The sequence below is a fragment of the Oreochromis aureus genome, linkage group 11 (assembly GCF_013358895.1).
Source record: "Oreochromis aureus strain Israel breed Guangdong linkage group 11, ZZ_aureus, whole genome shotgun sequence".
In the NCBI taxonomy this organism is placed as follows: domain Eukaryota; kingdom Metazoa; phylum Chordata; class Actinopteri; order Cichliformes; family Cichlidae; genus Oreochromis; species Oreochromis aureus.
The window spans coordinates 10702759-10720543 of NC_052952.1; the positions used below are offsets into that span (position 1 = coordinate 10702759).

General features: G+C 38.8%; 2 protein-coding genes across 2 annotated transcripts in view; both read right to left on the minus strand.

Moving 5' to 3' along the window:
• Positions 1–1817: 1817 nt before the first annotated feature.
• Positions 1818–9671, minus strand: LOC116322610 (double-strand-break repair protein rad21 homolog A-like). Its single transcript, XM_031742717.2, has 14 exons — positions 9536–9671; positions 8055–8245; positions 7759–7888; positions 7540–7639; positions 6917–7023; positions 6491–6688; positions 6219–6344; positions 5996–6121; positions 4938–5161; positions 4236–4389; positions 3943–4088; positions 3373–3555; positions 3087–3170; positions 1818–2812 (listed from the first exon to the last, which is right to left on the minus strand). Exons 2-14 carry the CDS (start codon positions 8196–8198, stop codon positions 2621–2623), a joined length of 1914 nt encoding a protein of 637 aa, XP_031598577.1. The 5' UTR covers positions 8199–8245; positions 9536–9671; the 3' UTR covers positions 1818–2620.
• A 2814-nt stretch (positions 9672–12485) lies between these two features.
• LOC116322583 (exostosin-1b-like) overlaps positions 12486–17785 on the minus strand; it is a 39684-nt gene continuing 34384 nt past the window's right edge. The window contains exons 8-11 of the mRNA XM_031742686.2: positions 16438–16527; positions 16070–16230; positions 15805–15976; positions 12486–15527 (exon numbers count right to left, since the gene is read on the minus strand). Of these exons, the coding sequence (XP_031598546.1) occupies positions 15342–15527; positions 15805–15976; positions 16070–16230; positions 16438–16527 (609 nt within the window). The 3' untranslated portion in view covers positions 12486–15341. The remainder of the gene's footprint in view (positions 15528–15804; positions 15977–16069; positions 16231–16437; positions 16528–17785) is intronic.

Sequence of the window (17785 nt, forward strand, 5' to 3'; positions counted from 1 at the left end):
CCGGTGACGATACGCCAGTTTTCCTGTCCGTGTAGAAACAAAGGCTGAGAATCCGATCCATTTCTGCTCTAGAAGTTCCAGTTGAAGTTTTTATTATTATTATTATTATTATGATGATTATTATTATTATCATTATTATTATTATTATTTAGCGCGTCGGAGTTGTAAAATCATATTTTTCTACAAGTGCCCTAAAATGATATATGCTGACAACCGGCGCTACAAAATAAAATGAAAGAGCAATCCCCACACAGTTGTGGTCAGAAGTTCACATGCACTCATGATGTGCATGAACTACATGGTGCTTTTGGGCTTTTAATGCTGTCTTTGAACTGTTCTTTTTCTTTGATTGTAAAGTATACTAATGACTTTAAAGAAAAAAAAACATGTATAGAACATAAAAACATATATAGAAGAAATATAGATATATATATATATATATATATATATATATATATATATATATATATATATATATATATATATATATATATATATATGATATACATATATGGATTGTTTAGAATGTTTTAGGGCGTTCAGGAAAACCCATGAACCATCAAAGCTTAAGCCCGCCATGAAATGGAAACTATCCACAGTTTTACATCACCACAAAGTAAGAGGTTGTCAAGTCCCTGCCCTAAAATCGACCGTCTAGCTTAACTTAATTTTGCAGTTGCCTAGATGGACAAGACAAATGCCTTCTGGAGAAAGGTTTGGTGGTCAGATGAGAAGTCTGAGCTATTTGGTAACAATGACAATAGTTATGTTTGGAGGAGTAAAGGTGAGGTTTTCAATCCTAAAAACACTGTACCAGCTATCAAGCATGGTGGTGGTAGCAACATGATATGGGGCTATTTTGCTGGCAGTGTTATATTGCATTGCACAAAGCAGATGGAATAGTGAATGAAGAGGACTAATCAACAGCTACATGGTTAGTTGCCATTTCAATAGGACAATCCCCAAAACACACCAAATCTGAATAAAAGATAAAGCAATCTAACATTAATCTTCTAGAAAGGCCTCTCCAAAGCCATTCCTGAGCTTAAATAAACTCTACCAACCCTTTAAAGAGGACTGGTCAAATATCCTGCCAAAATTATGTCAGAAGCTTGTTGATGGCTACCAAAAGCATCTGGTGGAGCTTGCTAACGGCTAGCTAACACACACACTTGAGCTTGTGCATATAATTTTGACTCCGTTTACATTCAAGAAAACCCCAAATACATTAAAACTTTTGAACCAATGCTGTGATTGCAGCCATTCCCCAACTCTCTGTGAATGGTACTCATGGCCATTGATCAGTGTTCTTTGATCAGTGGGTTTTGGTCAGTGATTGTTGATCAATGGTCATGGGAATTTGCATAATTATGATTAAGGAACTGACCTCACAGCCCATTGTTCCTTCTGTGGGCTGGTTTCAGTCATTATGCAAATGTACTGTTTATAAGGTTTGGGGAAACCTGCAGTCAGCTGAGACCGAAGAAGTCACTTGGATGAGTGAAACAAAACGCTACCTCCAGATGAACAGATTCAACTTTTGGAGATTTTGAACCAAATTTTTTTTAAGTCATTAAAGATGTATACTATACAATTGTGCCACCCTTTTAATGATTTTTCTTACCAAGTTTAAAACCATTAAAGGCCCTACATTTCCATGACATCTATGCCCACAAACTGTAAAATTTAGTATTTTTGATCCCAGTCTCTGGTTATTGCATTTCAGTGCTTTCTTTACATGGTCAAGCTACAAAGAAAGACTGAAAGCAGAAATGAGCCTTTGAATTTAAGGTGAATCAATGCTCTCCTGTTAATAATCAAAGTACTTAAAACACTTTATTTCAAATCTTTACAGATGTATCACAACTAGAAGTTACCCAAAGACTAAAAAGGTGGGATAATGAACTTAACTGTAACAAGGACATTACCTAGTTATATAATGCAAAGAGGTGAATAAGCATAAACTTAAAAAGGTACAAAAAAGAAATTTACATGAAACTTAATCGACAAACTTCCTGAATTATACATCTGATACGTGATATTTAATGCCAGGTAAGATCGACCAATTTTTTTTAAAACAGATTAAACATTTTGTTTTTCAAAGAACAAGTGCAACAAGGAGAGGATGGGAAAAGGTTACACTTCTGAGCAATAAAACAGTACCTTTGCAGAACATGGACAGTCATTACAGGATGCTTTATTGAAAAATACACTGGGGGGCTTTATCTAAAATCTGCAATATTTCAGTTGAAACGGGGGCAATGATACAAAACTCGTGGAATAACCAGACAATAGAAATTTAACATAACAGCTTACAAATTGGTGACTGAAAAATGTTGCTTTATAAATATTCTGTTAAACATTCTTCCTCGCTCCATTTGAACCAAGAATACTGCATGATTCAATCTGTAGTACAGTAAAATCTGTTATTTTAAAAAGTTTCCAACCCATTCACGCCTAATCCCTCCCCCTTTCACCAGGGAAGAAGGAAAAAAAAAAAAAAAAAAAAAAAAAAAAAAAGGGGGGGCCATCAGGAAAACACAAAATAAAAAGGCAAATAGTTGAGTAATCAAAAATGTATGCCTGTTGCAAGCAGAGTGTTTGTTGGTTCTTCCAATGTCTAAATAAGGTGGAATTTTGGTCCAGCTGTGGCAATGATGTCGCTGTAGGGCTCAGACTGGGTCACTTCGATGGCTTGCTGCTTCTTCAAGACGAGGAAACTGTAAAACTTGGCGGCTGCCTGCTTCCTGTTGTTGTTCCGGCACAAGTCCAGCAGACTAACAGACTGTGCGCCAGTCTTAGCCATGACGCGCTATGAGACAAAAGCATTAAATATATGTATGATCAAACATAACACAACTTTGAGATGATTCTCACTGCTGAGGTCATTTCATGAGGAAAAGTTCTTAAAGACTACCATGTCTCAAATTTAAATCCATACCATGTTGCAAGTAAAAATGGTTAGTTGTTTTTTTTTTTAAGCACTGTGTGAACTGCCCACAGCCTTCTAATTATTACTTGCTAACAGGCTTAGTTATTTAAATTCCATTTTTAGAAATGTGTAAGCACCATAACAGCTTTCTTACCTGGAGACCATGCAGCATCTGTTGGGTTCTCTTGTTCCATCTCTTCTCTTCCTGATCTTGATCTCCACCCTGTCCTTCCTCTTCCTAAAGTACAAAAAAACCAACCAAACAAACAAACAAACAAACAAACAAAGATTAGCATCAACTGGTCCAGACATGTATAGAAACACAGACAGAAAAACTACTTCTCTTGACTGGGAACTTTGGACAAATTGGCAACACTGTCAACTACAAATTCTCCAGTTTTGCATGTAAATAAATAAAAGAATAGGCTATTTCCACCCACCTCCTCTTCATCACTTTCATCCTTCTTGTCTTTTTCCTTCTCCCCAAGAAGGTTGAGTTCAGGGACAAGCTCTGTGAGGTTGAGACTGCTCTCCTCTGGGGGCAATTCCACCTGAGGCATGTCTAACCTCTGAGGCACGACTGAGCGGTCAGCCAACTGCTGCTGCGGCTCCAATGGAGTCATCTAAAAAAAGAAAGGAAAGCAGAAAACATCAAAATCAGGACCCAGTTAACATAAAATGCAGTAACCTGAAATGTTTTGTTTCTACAACTGGACCCATTTTTGGTGTTTCAACAGATTCAAAACAACTTCATCTGTTGGAACCTTTCTAATAAATAACATTTAACACAAATGTGACCCTAACCAGGTGAAATCTTTAAGCATGGTCTAGAAAAACACTGTTTAAGAACTGAAAATCTAACAAGAATCAGTTGTCCATTATATACATTTTAGATACAAACAACAGGACATTGTTATACGAAATGCAAAGGTAAACTAGACATCTGTAATTTTGGTGATTTTACAGCATAAATAATTTTTATTTTTTTAAAAGAGAAAATAGATATTCACAGGAAGGGTGCTGTCTTTGTCAAAAGCCTTGCGTTTAACTGCACGGGGGGTGGAGGGAGGGGGCATGACAGTTTCATCCAAGGCTGTTCTGCTGCTCTCCATTGCAGAGGCTGCCAGTATGCTGGGCTCCTCCATGATAGGCTGGTCTGAGGGACACAAAGAAAGAGATTAATTGAAAGTAATAACAACAGTCGAGGTGAACACCACCGTATTTGATGAAAGATGGTCTCCCTTCTGAGGCTTTCACACAACCAATGACATGATCTCCTCTCGTCATTTCCAGCAGGACTTACCAGTAACATCTCTGTGCTGAGTTAAGACCTCGTCTCTAGGCACCTCTGGGTTCTCCAGTTCTTTGAGGAACTCATCCAGACTGTCTGCTTCGCCTCCCTTCCTCCTCTTCCTCAGCTCATCTGGCACCAGAGGCGTCAGGCAACGTGTGAACATCTGGTATCGGATATGTAAAAGTTTAAAAAAAAAACTTGTGAGAGGGAGGAATGTTACTTTTTTTTTTTTAAATTTAAAAACCACTATATGACAAGTTAGTATTAAAACAAAAATGCAGATCTGTTGGGGAGCACTCATGTGAGACAAAAGGAAATTGTCCTAAATTATGCATTGACACGTTTTCTATTTAGTATTCAGAAGCAGTAACGTCAGTGTTAAAGGACAGGGAAAGAGGCAAAAACAATCACTTCCTCCACCTCCTGTTCCTTCAATGCTCTCATTTTAAATCCCACTCTGAACAGAATGCCAATGAAAAAAATACTATGTTATAAATCAACTCTATCTCCTTTCCCTTTCCATTACACAGCAACTGAGGCTGACCTACTTGGAGAATTGGACTGCTGTTGTGAAAGCGGTAATAAGCACGCCAAAGTGCTAATATTCCTTAGCAGTGATTTCAGACAGGCAGCTGAAAGTCTGTGTTAGTTCTAATTGCGTGTGTGCATTTACCCAAAAATACATGAATATTTATCACAAGCATTTGTTACCTTGAGCAGCCTGGCATTCCAGAGGGGCTGAGCAGGCAGAGAGAAGAGCTTCTCCACTCCTCCAGTTTCCTTCCACATCATAAGCTTCTTAGTGGGAGGGGCGAGGTCCAGGGTGGTGACAATATCTGAGTAGTCAGACAGTTGGGCTCTGATGGTCTTGCTGTCCAACTCCTTCACGCTGTCCACAATCAGTTTCCTTTTACGCTTGGCCTTGGTCTCTTTAACTGAAAAGAAACAAGAAAAAAAAAATAAGTTCACAACGGTTATTTCACCATAACTGCCCTACAATTAAAATTACAACTTTAAATTATTACAATGAGTGCTTAATGATGTTAAAGCTGTGTGTAGTTTTTTTCCCTATGTTTGTTACACCAAGCAGACATGGTTCTGTTGTAATCACTCCAGCTGTATACACAAATGGCACATTTAATTAATTTGTACTATATGTCTGTAAATACAGCCTGCACTGTATTTTCAGGCTTCCACTCTATATAGTCCATTTCCTTCACTTTACTACCTAAAGACAGTAAGAATGTATTACACTAAGCATGTTTATTGGAAGTGAGGAAATGAGCTTCCTATCAAACCTGTGTACACCTGCAACTAACAACTCATCCTGCAAAATATACACAAGTAAAACTAAAAGTTAATTGCTCTCTGAGCCAAGTATATATCAATATTACAGAAATTTGAGCCTTTCTGAATTCCCATTAATTTGCAGCACTGCCTTCAAATTTCTCAGTACAACTAGAGTCATTAAATAGAAAAGCTATCACAGCACTAAAGAAAAAGTGTAACGTTATTAACTTTATCTGTAGTTGGTTTTAATTTTGTGGCTACTTGGTGCTTATTGCCATAAACTAATCCCTTTTAAGCATTTAAAATTGCAGAGCGAGTGTGTTTATGCAGCATTGACTATAGAGGCCCTTCTGTTTCTGGAGCGCAATTAAAAAGAGTAAAACTGTAATGCTACAAAAGAATAATAAATAAAGAATTCAATTCAATTTTTTATCCTCTTTAATACAGCCTTTCATCTCGACAAAAGAGCAGGGACTTACCAGTGATATCAATGGGCTCCAGGGCAAAGGCCTCCTCCTCATTGTGAACCAGAGTGGTCTGTTCTGTCTGGTCAGCCATGGCAGGCAGGGGCTCTGGTGGACCTGAGTCTGGGCTGTCTGGGCCCGCTGGACACACACATCAAAAGAGGCAATATGGTCACTTATAACGGCACACAACTGAGGAGTTTTATAACCATAGTTTCTACAATTTTGTTTTACTTACGTGACTGGAGGTTGTCAAAGTCATCCTCATCATCACCATGATCTGGAGGCATCATGACACTTTCTGTGATAGCTGGAGGATCGTCAAAGATACCGCCGCCGTCTTCAGAGCTCAGCAGTTTGTCAACTGAGAAATAATACATTTAACTTTATCATCTTATCATATCTCACAGAACAAGAATTGTTTGCCAAGTATGAGAATGATGTGGCTGTGATGATGATGATGATGATGCGGTCACCAGATCCCAATGTGTAAACAAATATGTTTCTCACCCAGCATCCCCCCATCACTGTTGCCCATAGAGCCATCCCCAAAGTCATCATACTCCATGTGGTTGGATTTGTCAGGAAGATTAGCTGGACCAGGTTCAGCCTCAAGCAACAGGTTAGAAGCCGTCGCACCATGGATTATATCCTCCTCAAATGTGCTTGCATCACGCATCATCTCTCGGTCGTCCATGCCAAAGTCAGCTGAGGAGTACAGCAGAGTATTATTATAAAATATACACCACATTTCTCATTACACAGAAATGAATTAAACATTTCAAACCCCAATGGATAACCAAGATATAATTAGTAAATCTAAATTTGCCATGTGTGGTGACCATTACCAGGGTTGGGTTGTGTGTGTGTGTGTGTGTGTGTGTGTGTGTGTGTGTGTGTGTGTGTGTACACATGAGGACATAAATAATGACCTACCAAAGTCATTGTCTTGCAAGAGGCTCAGGTTGCCGACATCTTCCCTCATGGTGATCTCCTCTACTCTGCTCTGGTTCAGGGTGAACTGCTGAGCAACATCTATGTCACTATTTGAAGGAGAAAGCAAACAAAGGTATTAGAGATGAGTCGAACAGTTGCCTATGACGTTATTATAAAGCCTCCATGTAAGTCCATTACTGAAACTCAATATACTTGTATTTCAAATAAATAAACACATACATACATACATAAATAACTTTGTACTGCAATTAACAACAACTTGCAGAACTGCATTTTTCTATGTAGTATACAGAATTCATTTAGCTACAATAGCCCGTGTTGGTCTCTGTCACCACTGTTTGAATCACCAAATAGCTGCTCTTATTTACAAAGTTTTCATCTTTCTGTTATTGAACAATCAATCTGTGTAATGATGGCACTTGTGCAATGAGATGGGCTCTACTGACAATAAAAATGGTTGATGAAAGCAAAAATTGGAGGCATGCATTGCTGTCATACTTAACACCAAGGACTGAAAACACAGACCTTACAGTGCATCCTACAAATGACAAAAGTATTTGGTAGAAATTACGAAATAAGAGTCGTTTACATAGTTGACTTACTCCAGATCTGGAAGTGGCTGGTCAAAGTCATGGAATTCTTCAGGTAAGGTGATAGCATTGTACGCTGCCTCTCTGTTTTCCTCAGGTAGATCCACTACACCTGAACACAGACAACCAGCAACGTAGTTTTAAACACACAACTTTATATGTGGTTCTTGTTTTTATTTGTTTGGGGAAAACCGATCAAAACTTCAAGAAACAGAAAAAAATTTGCCTTACCTGGTCTAAAAGCCATTTTGATCTTAATGAAAGCTTCATTACAGTCAGCAAGCAGATACTTGGCCTTCCTGTGGTAAATTCTCACCACCCCAAGGAGCAAGTGGCCTGATGTACGCAATGCCATCTTCACCTAAAAAACAAAAGTGCCCAAAATGCTCAAAGAAAATTAATTTTTACAGGGTTATTTGTCCTGTTTTAGTATTTCACCAGCTCAAGATCAAAACAAGCATAGAAAGTGGACTAAGAAGTCTACAGTAGAACCACCAGAATACCTGAGACTATTTTTGTTGTGTTACCTTGGGTGAGATGATGCTCTCCACACTGCTCTCGAGGTTGCATTCAAACACATGGGCCTTGGTCAGCTTTTTGTCCCAATGGGCCGCCAGCCAGATCTTGGCCAGCGGCCCACGTTTGCTGAGGACAAAGTGGGCGTAGAACATTGCCCTGCTTCTCCTGGGTCACACGCTCACCCTGTGGTATAATTTACCTGTAAACATAATAAAGTAGTTTAAAAAAAAAAATGCCGCTTTTGCCCTACTTCAACAACACAACCCTCAACACTTTTGACTGTTCTTGATGTGGGATTAAGAGTCAAATCTATTTTTTTAAAAAGTCGAAGAAAACACCACTGGATAGTTGCACAGAATTATTACTTAGTAATACGCTGTAACTATCATTTGTTCAGCAATATGCTGAATATTTAAGCCAAAATAAATCCTATTGCTTAATTACATAAAACCTTGATGTTCCAACAAAACAAGCAATTACAAATAAAACGGATGGACACTCATGCATGTTGTGGAATAGAGATCCAAAACTTAACCAGGCCACCAAGCCTGAGTTGGGCAACAAGTCGCATGAGCCGTTAAGACACTATCCCATATTTAAATAATAATGCCATCAGCATGCTTCTATTTAATAAACAGCGGTCTATTATATATCAAATTAACATTTTGAGTCAACTTCGAAAGCCGCCGCTCAATCCAGGGGGCTTGCTAGCTGGATTTACCGTAGCTACTTCATACTTAACTCTAAAATCCAATTGAGCTCCCTCGAAGCACTTCGTATACTTTTTTATTACAAATAAATTAAAGTCATGCAACTTTAATTGTTACTTACTGCTGGTAAGATACTAACTACACATAGAAAGTGAGATTTGAACGTTATCAAAACATGCGCCGTGACTTCATTCAAGTTCCGCCTATTTCCCACTCTCTGGGGCAAACACTGTAAATGCACATGTCTATCTGTGCAAAGTCACACTTTGGCGGCGCTTAACTTCAATAATACGACAAAGTTTTACATTTCCCAAATGCAACAATTAACTAGAAAAGCCCCACGCGTCTTTGAACACGGACTTCAGACAGTTTAACACGTTAAAAGCGCCAAAGAGTGGTCTGCGCCAGCAAATAGCCGGCGCCATCAAGTGGGATGAACTAAATTAGCCAGCAGCTAACTACAAAAGAAGCAGTGAGCAGCTTCGCGGTGAAGCAGAAAATGTGGATCAAACTGAATTAACTTAATGTGAGCAAAACCACAATTTTTTATAAAATGGCAAGACCATAAGCGAAGCACATGAGGGGGGGGAAGTGAAGCGCACAGGAACAAGGCGCCCATACTTTTTCCCTCTACACTAGCACAATACTATCGCTAACTGCTGGCTAACGGCTGCTTTTACACTGAAGGCCGCAGTGAATAAACTCACACATGCATGCTTACTTCCTATTGTAAAATACACAAAACTGCGCCCAAATATTTCCGCTGCAAACACACTTACCGACAGTATCCCCTCTTGAGCGAAACCCCAATGATTAAGTTATTTCTCCCAGCAAATTCTTCCCTGTTGTACTCATTAAAACAGCCAAGATGGCGCCAGTCGCCTTCCTCCCGCTCACCGCTGTCCTTTTAAAATCGACAGGATGTTTACAGTCAAAAATGGCGGAGGAGGAGTCTGCTAAGAACGGTGATACTAACAGACAGCCTGCTGTGAACGGCAGCGGAGGATAGGAGGCGCTGTTGCACAGAGATCGCCAAGGTAATTTTCAATTCTGAAATATACAGCGTGTATGTATTATTAAAATTCCAACGACAACAACCACAATAATACATATTCAACATATTCATAATCTTTTTTAGGACTTGCTAAGGCGACTGAGCTAATCAAGGTTATGTTAAAGACTGTGTAAAGAGCAAAAAATGATCGGTTGTATTCACATGGGATGGTAACACTCAAACAATGTCAATCCTTTTAACAGTATCCTCAGTGTGCAGTGAAGTGGTCATCCATGCAGTCCATAAACCATTTTAGACACAGAGATGAGGAACATGGCTAACAGACTGACTCATCTACAATCAAATTACAAAATGCACTAAGAGGATTTGTCTCATAGGCTACAGCATCTGTTGCATTAGAACTGCTGCCAGCTGAGCATGTTTGTAATTTAGCAGCAGTAGCAAAGCTCTGTGTCACTATATGAGGGAGATATCAGAGGAATTACTCTGTTAAATTCATTGTTAAAGAACTGATTTATAACAATATTATTAGTCATCTTCAGTGAACATCAAATCCTAACATGACAGTATGAAGTCACAAGGTCTGTTTATGTACTACAATCACATAATACCACCACATTTTTTCTCGTTCATTCGGTTAATGTGATCTAGGCCAAATTACATTGGGGGCAAAAATACATAAAAAGTGAATAGATTTCAAAACTGGATGGAGATTTTTGAATGGATTACATCACTAATTTATGGGAACATCGTATGAAGTTTTGGAAAATGGTCTATGACCCATTTTAACACATTTTACTCCAGAGCCGCATCTGGATCGCAACACAGTTTTGAGCTTCCATCTGTTAAACAAGATAATATTATCTAGATGATTGCTGTCTGCAGCTATGATGTGACGGATACGCCTTAATAGCTTTAGAGAAAGCAACCACTTCTCTGTTGATGCTTTCCTGCTTTAGACGAGCTCCCACGTTTGATGTACAAGGTTTGAGTCAAAGCCTGAATGCATCTGATTATCTACATCTAAAAAACAGAAGTATATTATTATCTGCAAAGCTCTATTTAAGTTGAAAAAAAAACCCACTTAGGCTGTACTGCATTCTTATATGCAGAGACATGCAGACACTTGGATGAAGGAAAGGATGAAGCCTAAAAAAAGCTGGAGATTTTTATCTAGGCAAATAATGAGGACTTGGATTCCTTTAATCCTGTGAAATTAATTGATTCTGGTTATTAGAGCAGTAATGTGCCTAATCTAAATGTATTCAATTAAGTCACCACAGGGAGCACCATCAACCCCTTTGTAACGTAACTGCCTGTAAGAAGTCCTGTATGGCATTCAGATGAGCTGCAAATGTACTCTTCAAACTCTAAGTGACTTAGTCCTCATGTGCTTAGTTTTCTTTAAATATATCTATTTGCATAGACTAGACATCATTTTTTTTAATTATTATTATGTATCAAGACAGTTAAGTGTTTTATACCACTTGCAATAGAAGCAGAAACAGAAAAGCAAATGTGCTCCCTCAATATAGTTCAAAATGCACAATGACTCTCAGGATTTTATCCCAAAAGGCAGCATGGAACAAACATGAAATCCTTTATAATGCATTGTTTTTAGTTGCAGTGTTTGAAGTAAAGTAAGGCAAAGAGACAGATGACACCATGACTATATAAATCCCCATATCCCAAGAGATCTATATTGGCGCTACAGAAAATAATATGTCTCTTATGACATCAAATGCAGCAGAGAGAGAGAAAAAAAAGAAGCCCTTTTTTCTCTGTCTTAAGCTTGAGTGTGTCCTCAATCATTTCTCTTAGCATGGCATAATGATATCTGATAGGGAGTGGCATTTCTCAGATTTGGCCCTGAGTCACAGTGCTTAATCCGACAGCAGGGAATTGTCCTGCCTGCTGAAACTCAGACCCATCACCACAGCAGATACACATCTCATCACCACGATTGAGGGAAGTTGAACTGATTTGCATAACATTTAAAAATAAAAAAATACAAGAATACTTTTGGCATTGGATGGCATCCCCAAGGTGCTGTGGAAAAACTCCAGCGGTATCATCTCTGTAGTTTCCCACTTCAGTTTATCTAAAACTACACATTTTCAGCGACACATCCAAATTATTTCTTTCTGACTTGGACTGCACCGTGGATGTGGACCTGGTGTGAGTGTCCAAATGGTGTTCTTTTTGGTGTGACATGATAATTCATCCTGACTGGGCATTAGTCCAGCTTTTTCCAACTGCAGATCTTTTTTTGCTCTGAGTTTTGCCCAGTTGAGTTTGTGTTTGTGCGCACGTGTGTTTGTGTGTATTAGAGGGAAGCAATCTTTCCTGTAGCTGTTGCTCCAGCTGAGTTGGCAGCTCTCATGCACCATGGGATCATCCTGGATAGATGCTGTTATTTATGCAGCGTGTCTAAACCAATCATCCTGACACAGATTTATGTAAACACTGCAGTTTCTTGGCATAGGATGAAATTCACACAAGCACAAGGAGGAAGCTGGAAGCATTATTCAGTTTGGCTCTCCTTTAGTGGGCACGGTACACAGGCCTAATACACAAAATATGTTTTGGGAGCCTAAAAATGGGTTGTGGGCAGGTCTATCCAGGGTATCCGGATCACAGCCAAACAAAATTCCAACTTTAGTTTCAAAGTGACAAAAATTAAAACCAAAAACCACACAAAGAAAACCGTAAACTTATATCAAACATTTTATTAATTTTTTTTCTCCCCCCTGATTTGTTTTTATAAAATTCATTTTACAAAATTCAGAATTTTCCACTATCTTTCCAGTTTAATCTCTATAAAATTAGGTCTGCAGTTACAGAAGAGAGTGAAGGAAGCAGGCAGAGATTCATTCAGGTCACAATCCTGTCAGATAAATACCGCGTGTGAAAATTTACAGTATGTGTATTACATGTACTACTACCGCTATGACAACTGGGAAGGAGGAGGATTTTGGGGGGAATTCGCAAGTACAGTAATACAAGGCAGTATGTGTGTCAGGATGAGTTCAAGAAGACATTGAAAAATGATCCTATTACAGAAAAGGCAGGAATGTTTGTATCAGATGTGTGGTTATAGCATTCCAGTGTTGAACAATATCATTTAGGCTGCCACTATGAGTTACTGGACTTTGATAAAGGAAAAAAAAAAACACTACGAAGCAAAAGGCAGATGAGGAAAACTTTAAACTCATGACAGTATTTCTTCTGAAGGCACATCAATATGTAACCTCTCGCCCTCTCAGATATTAACACAAGGGCAGAGAAAAGAAAAAGATAGAGAAAATGTCACCTTATATATATTGTACCGAGTTTATTTCAGAAATGCAATTCTGTTATTTGTTTTTTAAATGTACTGTCAAGCTGATAGCACATTCTCTGAAGTGAAAAATACCATGCAGCACCCTCATCTTTGGACTTCCCCTTCCTTTTTGTCACATTCCCATATAGACAGAAAAAAAACACCTGCTGGACCAAATAAATATGAAAAGGCGCATGGAGTTCTTCATATGAGAAAGGGAAATGGGAAAAAACTAATGCTTGTATTGGCACATACAAACTGCGAAGGGCCGAGGAGCTTATCAAACTAATCATATGTTTGATCTTCTTTAAAAAAAAAACTAACAGAAACAAACAAAAAACCAGAAATTATTAAAGGATGTACAGGGGTTAAGGGGTTAGAGTTCTAAAGAATTGCATTACATTTTGCCTGGATGATGCAGTGAATCAAAAACACATGCCCCATTCTAAAAATCATCACGTTACAACATTTTAGATAAAATGATATGACATATAAACCAAAAAACAAATCCTGCTAATGGGATCCAACAATCAGAAATTGTTTAATAAAGAAGCAGAAAATCCCAGTTTCTTCTTGGCAGTCAGCATATATTACTGTAGAAAATTAGATATGTCTCTCAGATTTAGAAGACTAATATATGTAGCAGAGGCTGGGAGATATGTAATTTACCAGACTGACGTACTGAATTATGGAAAATACTTTCCAGTGTCTTTGTTTTAGATTACACTTGTTAAATGCAGGGTACGCACAGTGTCATAATGCCAATCTGAGGGCATGTTTAAATCTGTAATTATCAGAGAGGATTTTGATTGTGTGTATTCTTTAAAAGGAACATTGAGAATAATCCCTCACTACAAGTTCTCCAGGACATTCCCCAAGTTGAACATTTCTACCCAGAGCCTATTAGAAATATGGCAAATGCTTGATGCGAATGTTTGTTATTTATTTATTCTAAGTGGGGAAAAGTGGTAGTCTGTTCAGTATCATTTTTAAATTAGATAAAGGATTTAAATGATTTATGATGATTTAGGCATATATATATAAATCTTGCCAAAAAGTTTTCTTTCTTGCCTTTTCACAGTGGTTTGTGTTTCAATTAGTTGGCTCATACAGCTTGCTCAGCCTGTTCTAATAAAGGCAAAGCTATCCCCCTGTATTGTTCTCCTGGCCAAAACACATGTACAAGTATCCTAGTTATTTAAGAAGACTTCTTTCTAAAAAGCTCTCAGGGAAGTACAGTCCTGGATTTAATGAGAGATTTCTATCCCTGCATTTGCAAATCTAGTTGTGTAAGTAGGCTTTAACACCATTATAATTATACCATGAGAATGTAATCAGAATGGCACATGACAAGAATCTGATTTTTTCTTTTTTGCTCATATGAATGAAAGCATGAATGAAAGAGCTACAACTAAATATATAAAAGCTGAGCAGGAAGATTTTACTCCACGTTCCATGATTTCATTTACACAGAAAATAACAAATGACGGGGAAAAACCAACAAAATAAAATAAAACCGACAGCAGCAAGATCAAAGTGCTCATTCTGCACCATGTCTTTTTCTGAGATTCCCAGATCCCAACGGCATCAGATAAAACTGTGAGGCACTGTGAATGTCAGATCAACGATCGTAACTCAATTCTGTGGTCGAGGCTTTGTTTCCTCTCTTAACCCACTCTAAACTATTGGTTTTAAGACAATACAGAAGGAGTAGTGCTGGCCGTTCATCCACTGTATAAAAAAATAGCTAAACACAGTCCAAAATAGTGTTATCCTCTTCATAATTCTCAATAATATTCTATCAGCAAAAACTTTCAGAATCCTGTGCATAGTGTACAGACCAGACCTGTCTCTTTCAGCGGGGTTGGAAGTGGTTTGCCACTGATGGGACACTGAAGCAGCAAGCTGTGAATTCAGACTCCAAGATCGCTTTGCTTCAAGGTCGAGAACCTTTAGCTCCTCAGGTGAGCTTTAGCAGGTGGTAGTCAGTGTAAATAGTGGGACCCTTGTGTTCAGGTCTCTCCAGTACACATAACAGTAGGGTCAGAAAGAAGACACGGAGGAAGTACCAAGAACAAAAAAGGACACAGCCGCATCTGTTCCAGTTTCTTTGTCCCCAGTTCCAAACCCCATTTGCTTCTCTACTGATCCATCCATGCAACTCTGAAAAGGCTGTGCGCGTCTCTGTATGGTCGCCCCCCTCGCTCTTACTTTGTTGTGTCCAGAGAACGGGGGGGGCTCAGGAAGGTTATAGCCTCTCTATCTCCCTGTACTTTTTCCGCAATATGGACACCTGGTCTTTGAACAGGACTGGGTCCAGCCTCATTTGAGAATGGATCAGGGGCATGGTGCCAAACCAGTTGGCAAACTTGTTCATGCAGGTCTGACGCTGGGCAAAATGGTCCGGGTCAGCCCAACGAGATGCTCGGGAGCTCTGTGGATGGAAGGTTTGAGAGGTGTGAGAGAGACAGACAGTGGCAGAAGGTAAGAGATCAACAAAATAAATTATGCATCACCAATTACAGTGACCTTTCTGAGGAGATACTGCAAGAATACAAATTTAAATTCAAGTTTACAAATGACGACTGTTTTGTTTTGTTCCTTGACAGGAGGGATTTAGTGGAAGAGCATAAAAACACTTAACTGTGGATGATAATACACAAATCCATAAAAAATCCACACGATTTAATAAAAAAAAAAAAAAGCCCCACCTGTCCCATCATGGTTTCCTTGTATTGTTTCTTCTGGGTGACCTTGATAGGTGGCAGTTTAGTCACCAACGACACCAAAAAATTCATGAGAATGTCCTCACAGTTGGACATCTGGTCAACCATGATCTTCAGACTGGCTGGAAAGTAGGTGGTGTACAAGTAGTGGTAATATCTAAACAGGAAGTATGAAAGAGTGACTGATTATAATAAAAGGAGAAACTGCGTAAGCTCTGAACTAAATGGAATCGGAGACAAGTGACAGTACTTGTGATAAATAGCAGCCCCGGTCAGCACCATAGAGTAGTCATTGGTCCATTTGGATGTGTAACCCCACCGCTCTTTGTTGCTGTCCCAGAAGTGGCTACGGGCCGGGTAACCAACAATGCGGTCTGGGAAACTCTGCCACACTGTGAAGGCAAAGTCAACCTGGATCGAGATCACAGAGAAACAAAGTGAGACGGGCAGAAAACACAGCACATGAGGACAGGAGAACAGATGATTCCAGAGAAGTGTACCAACAGCATACAGAGAGAGAGAGATGATAAATAGAAAATGACTAGCTCGAACTTGCGCAACCTTTGGTCTTAAATGAAAACACAGTACATTTTAAGTGAAGTATGATGACAGTCTGACCTCTGTAGTGGAAAGCACCGTGTCCTCGTCCAGACTGAATACAGCATCGGTGGGGATGGTGTTGTAGGGCAGAAAGCGGCTGCTTATCACCTGGTGCGATTTGGAAAACACAAGCAAATGTGACTGGGCGAGACAAAGGAATAAACAGCTTTACTGTGCAGCTGATTACCAAATGACGCTGTATGAATTAGCCTCTTATGAGCACAAGTGAAGTGCATGTGCCTAACAGGCGCCACTAACAGTCAGCATCTTTCATGTCTCTTTGTGCTACAGAGCTGTTCATCTTACAGAGTCAGTGACAGTACAAACACACCGTGTTAATGAGGAGCTTAAAAACACAGATAAGGATCCACAAGTAGAAGAGTGCTTTTCCCTACAGTCTCTCATATATCTCTCTAAATATAGTTACAAATAACTATTTTTTGAAGTGATCATAAGGACTTAAAAAATAAATATGTGTCTAGACTTCTAAATGTCAGTTTCAATCAAAGTGTAGAGTGTGGGTTTTTAATCGCTGTTAGCAACAACCTTGTTGGCCACACCGGCATTCGACCCACAGGGCTTTGGTTGAATAAATACGTGCAAGTTTCTTTTACACTACAAGTTTCATTTTGCTTGGAAACATGTTTACAGGATAAATACCAATAAACCTCCTTGAGTCAAGCTCCAAGAAGTGAGAGAGAAAGAAACAATGTTCCAGTGCCATGTCTGAAAAGCACTTACGCTTACAATTTAAGTCTTTTTCATTCTTAATACTTATTAATTACTAGTTAATTATATCTAAACCTAAATGATAAATCCAACATTTTTGTGTCAAATCCCTGGTAAATATAAAGTAGGTTTAGATATTGAACCTATAGCTGACACTCTCTAGCATCCTCCTGCATTAGGGAGGTTGTGGCCCTAGATTAGTAAGTGTTGAAAGCATAAAAGGTACAACAGGGCAATGCAGTAAACAGTAAATTCAAAAGCTTGCATTTAAGAAACAATGTCAGGTTAAAATGGACCCAAAGGCTATACTTGTTAGAAATTCACCTGTGCCTTCTGCACTGACTCCCACTAATAGAATTCACTCATGCAGCCCAGGTTGAGCTTTAGTGATTCTTCCAAGAAGAATGGGGAAAAAAAGAAAATAAGTGTACTTCCGCTTAAACAAAGTACCAAGTAAAGGTACGAATGCTTATGTAAATGAAACATTTTAGTGGTTAATTTTAAATTAAACACACACATAACTGCAAAAAACTGTTTTTGTTTTGACATTGTTGAATATTGTGTGCAGTCCAATAAATACACTTTATTCAGTTTAAGAAGATTTGCGAAATGAAACCAAATGTGGACAACTTGCGTA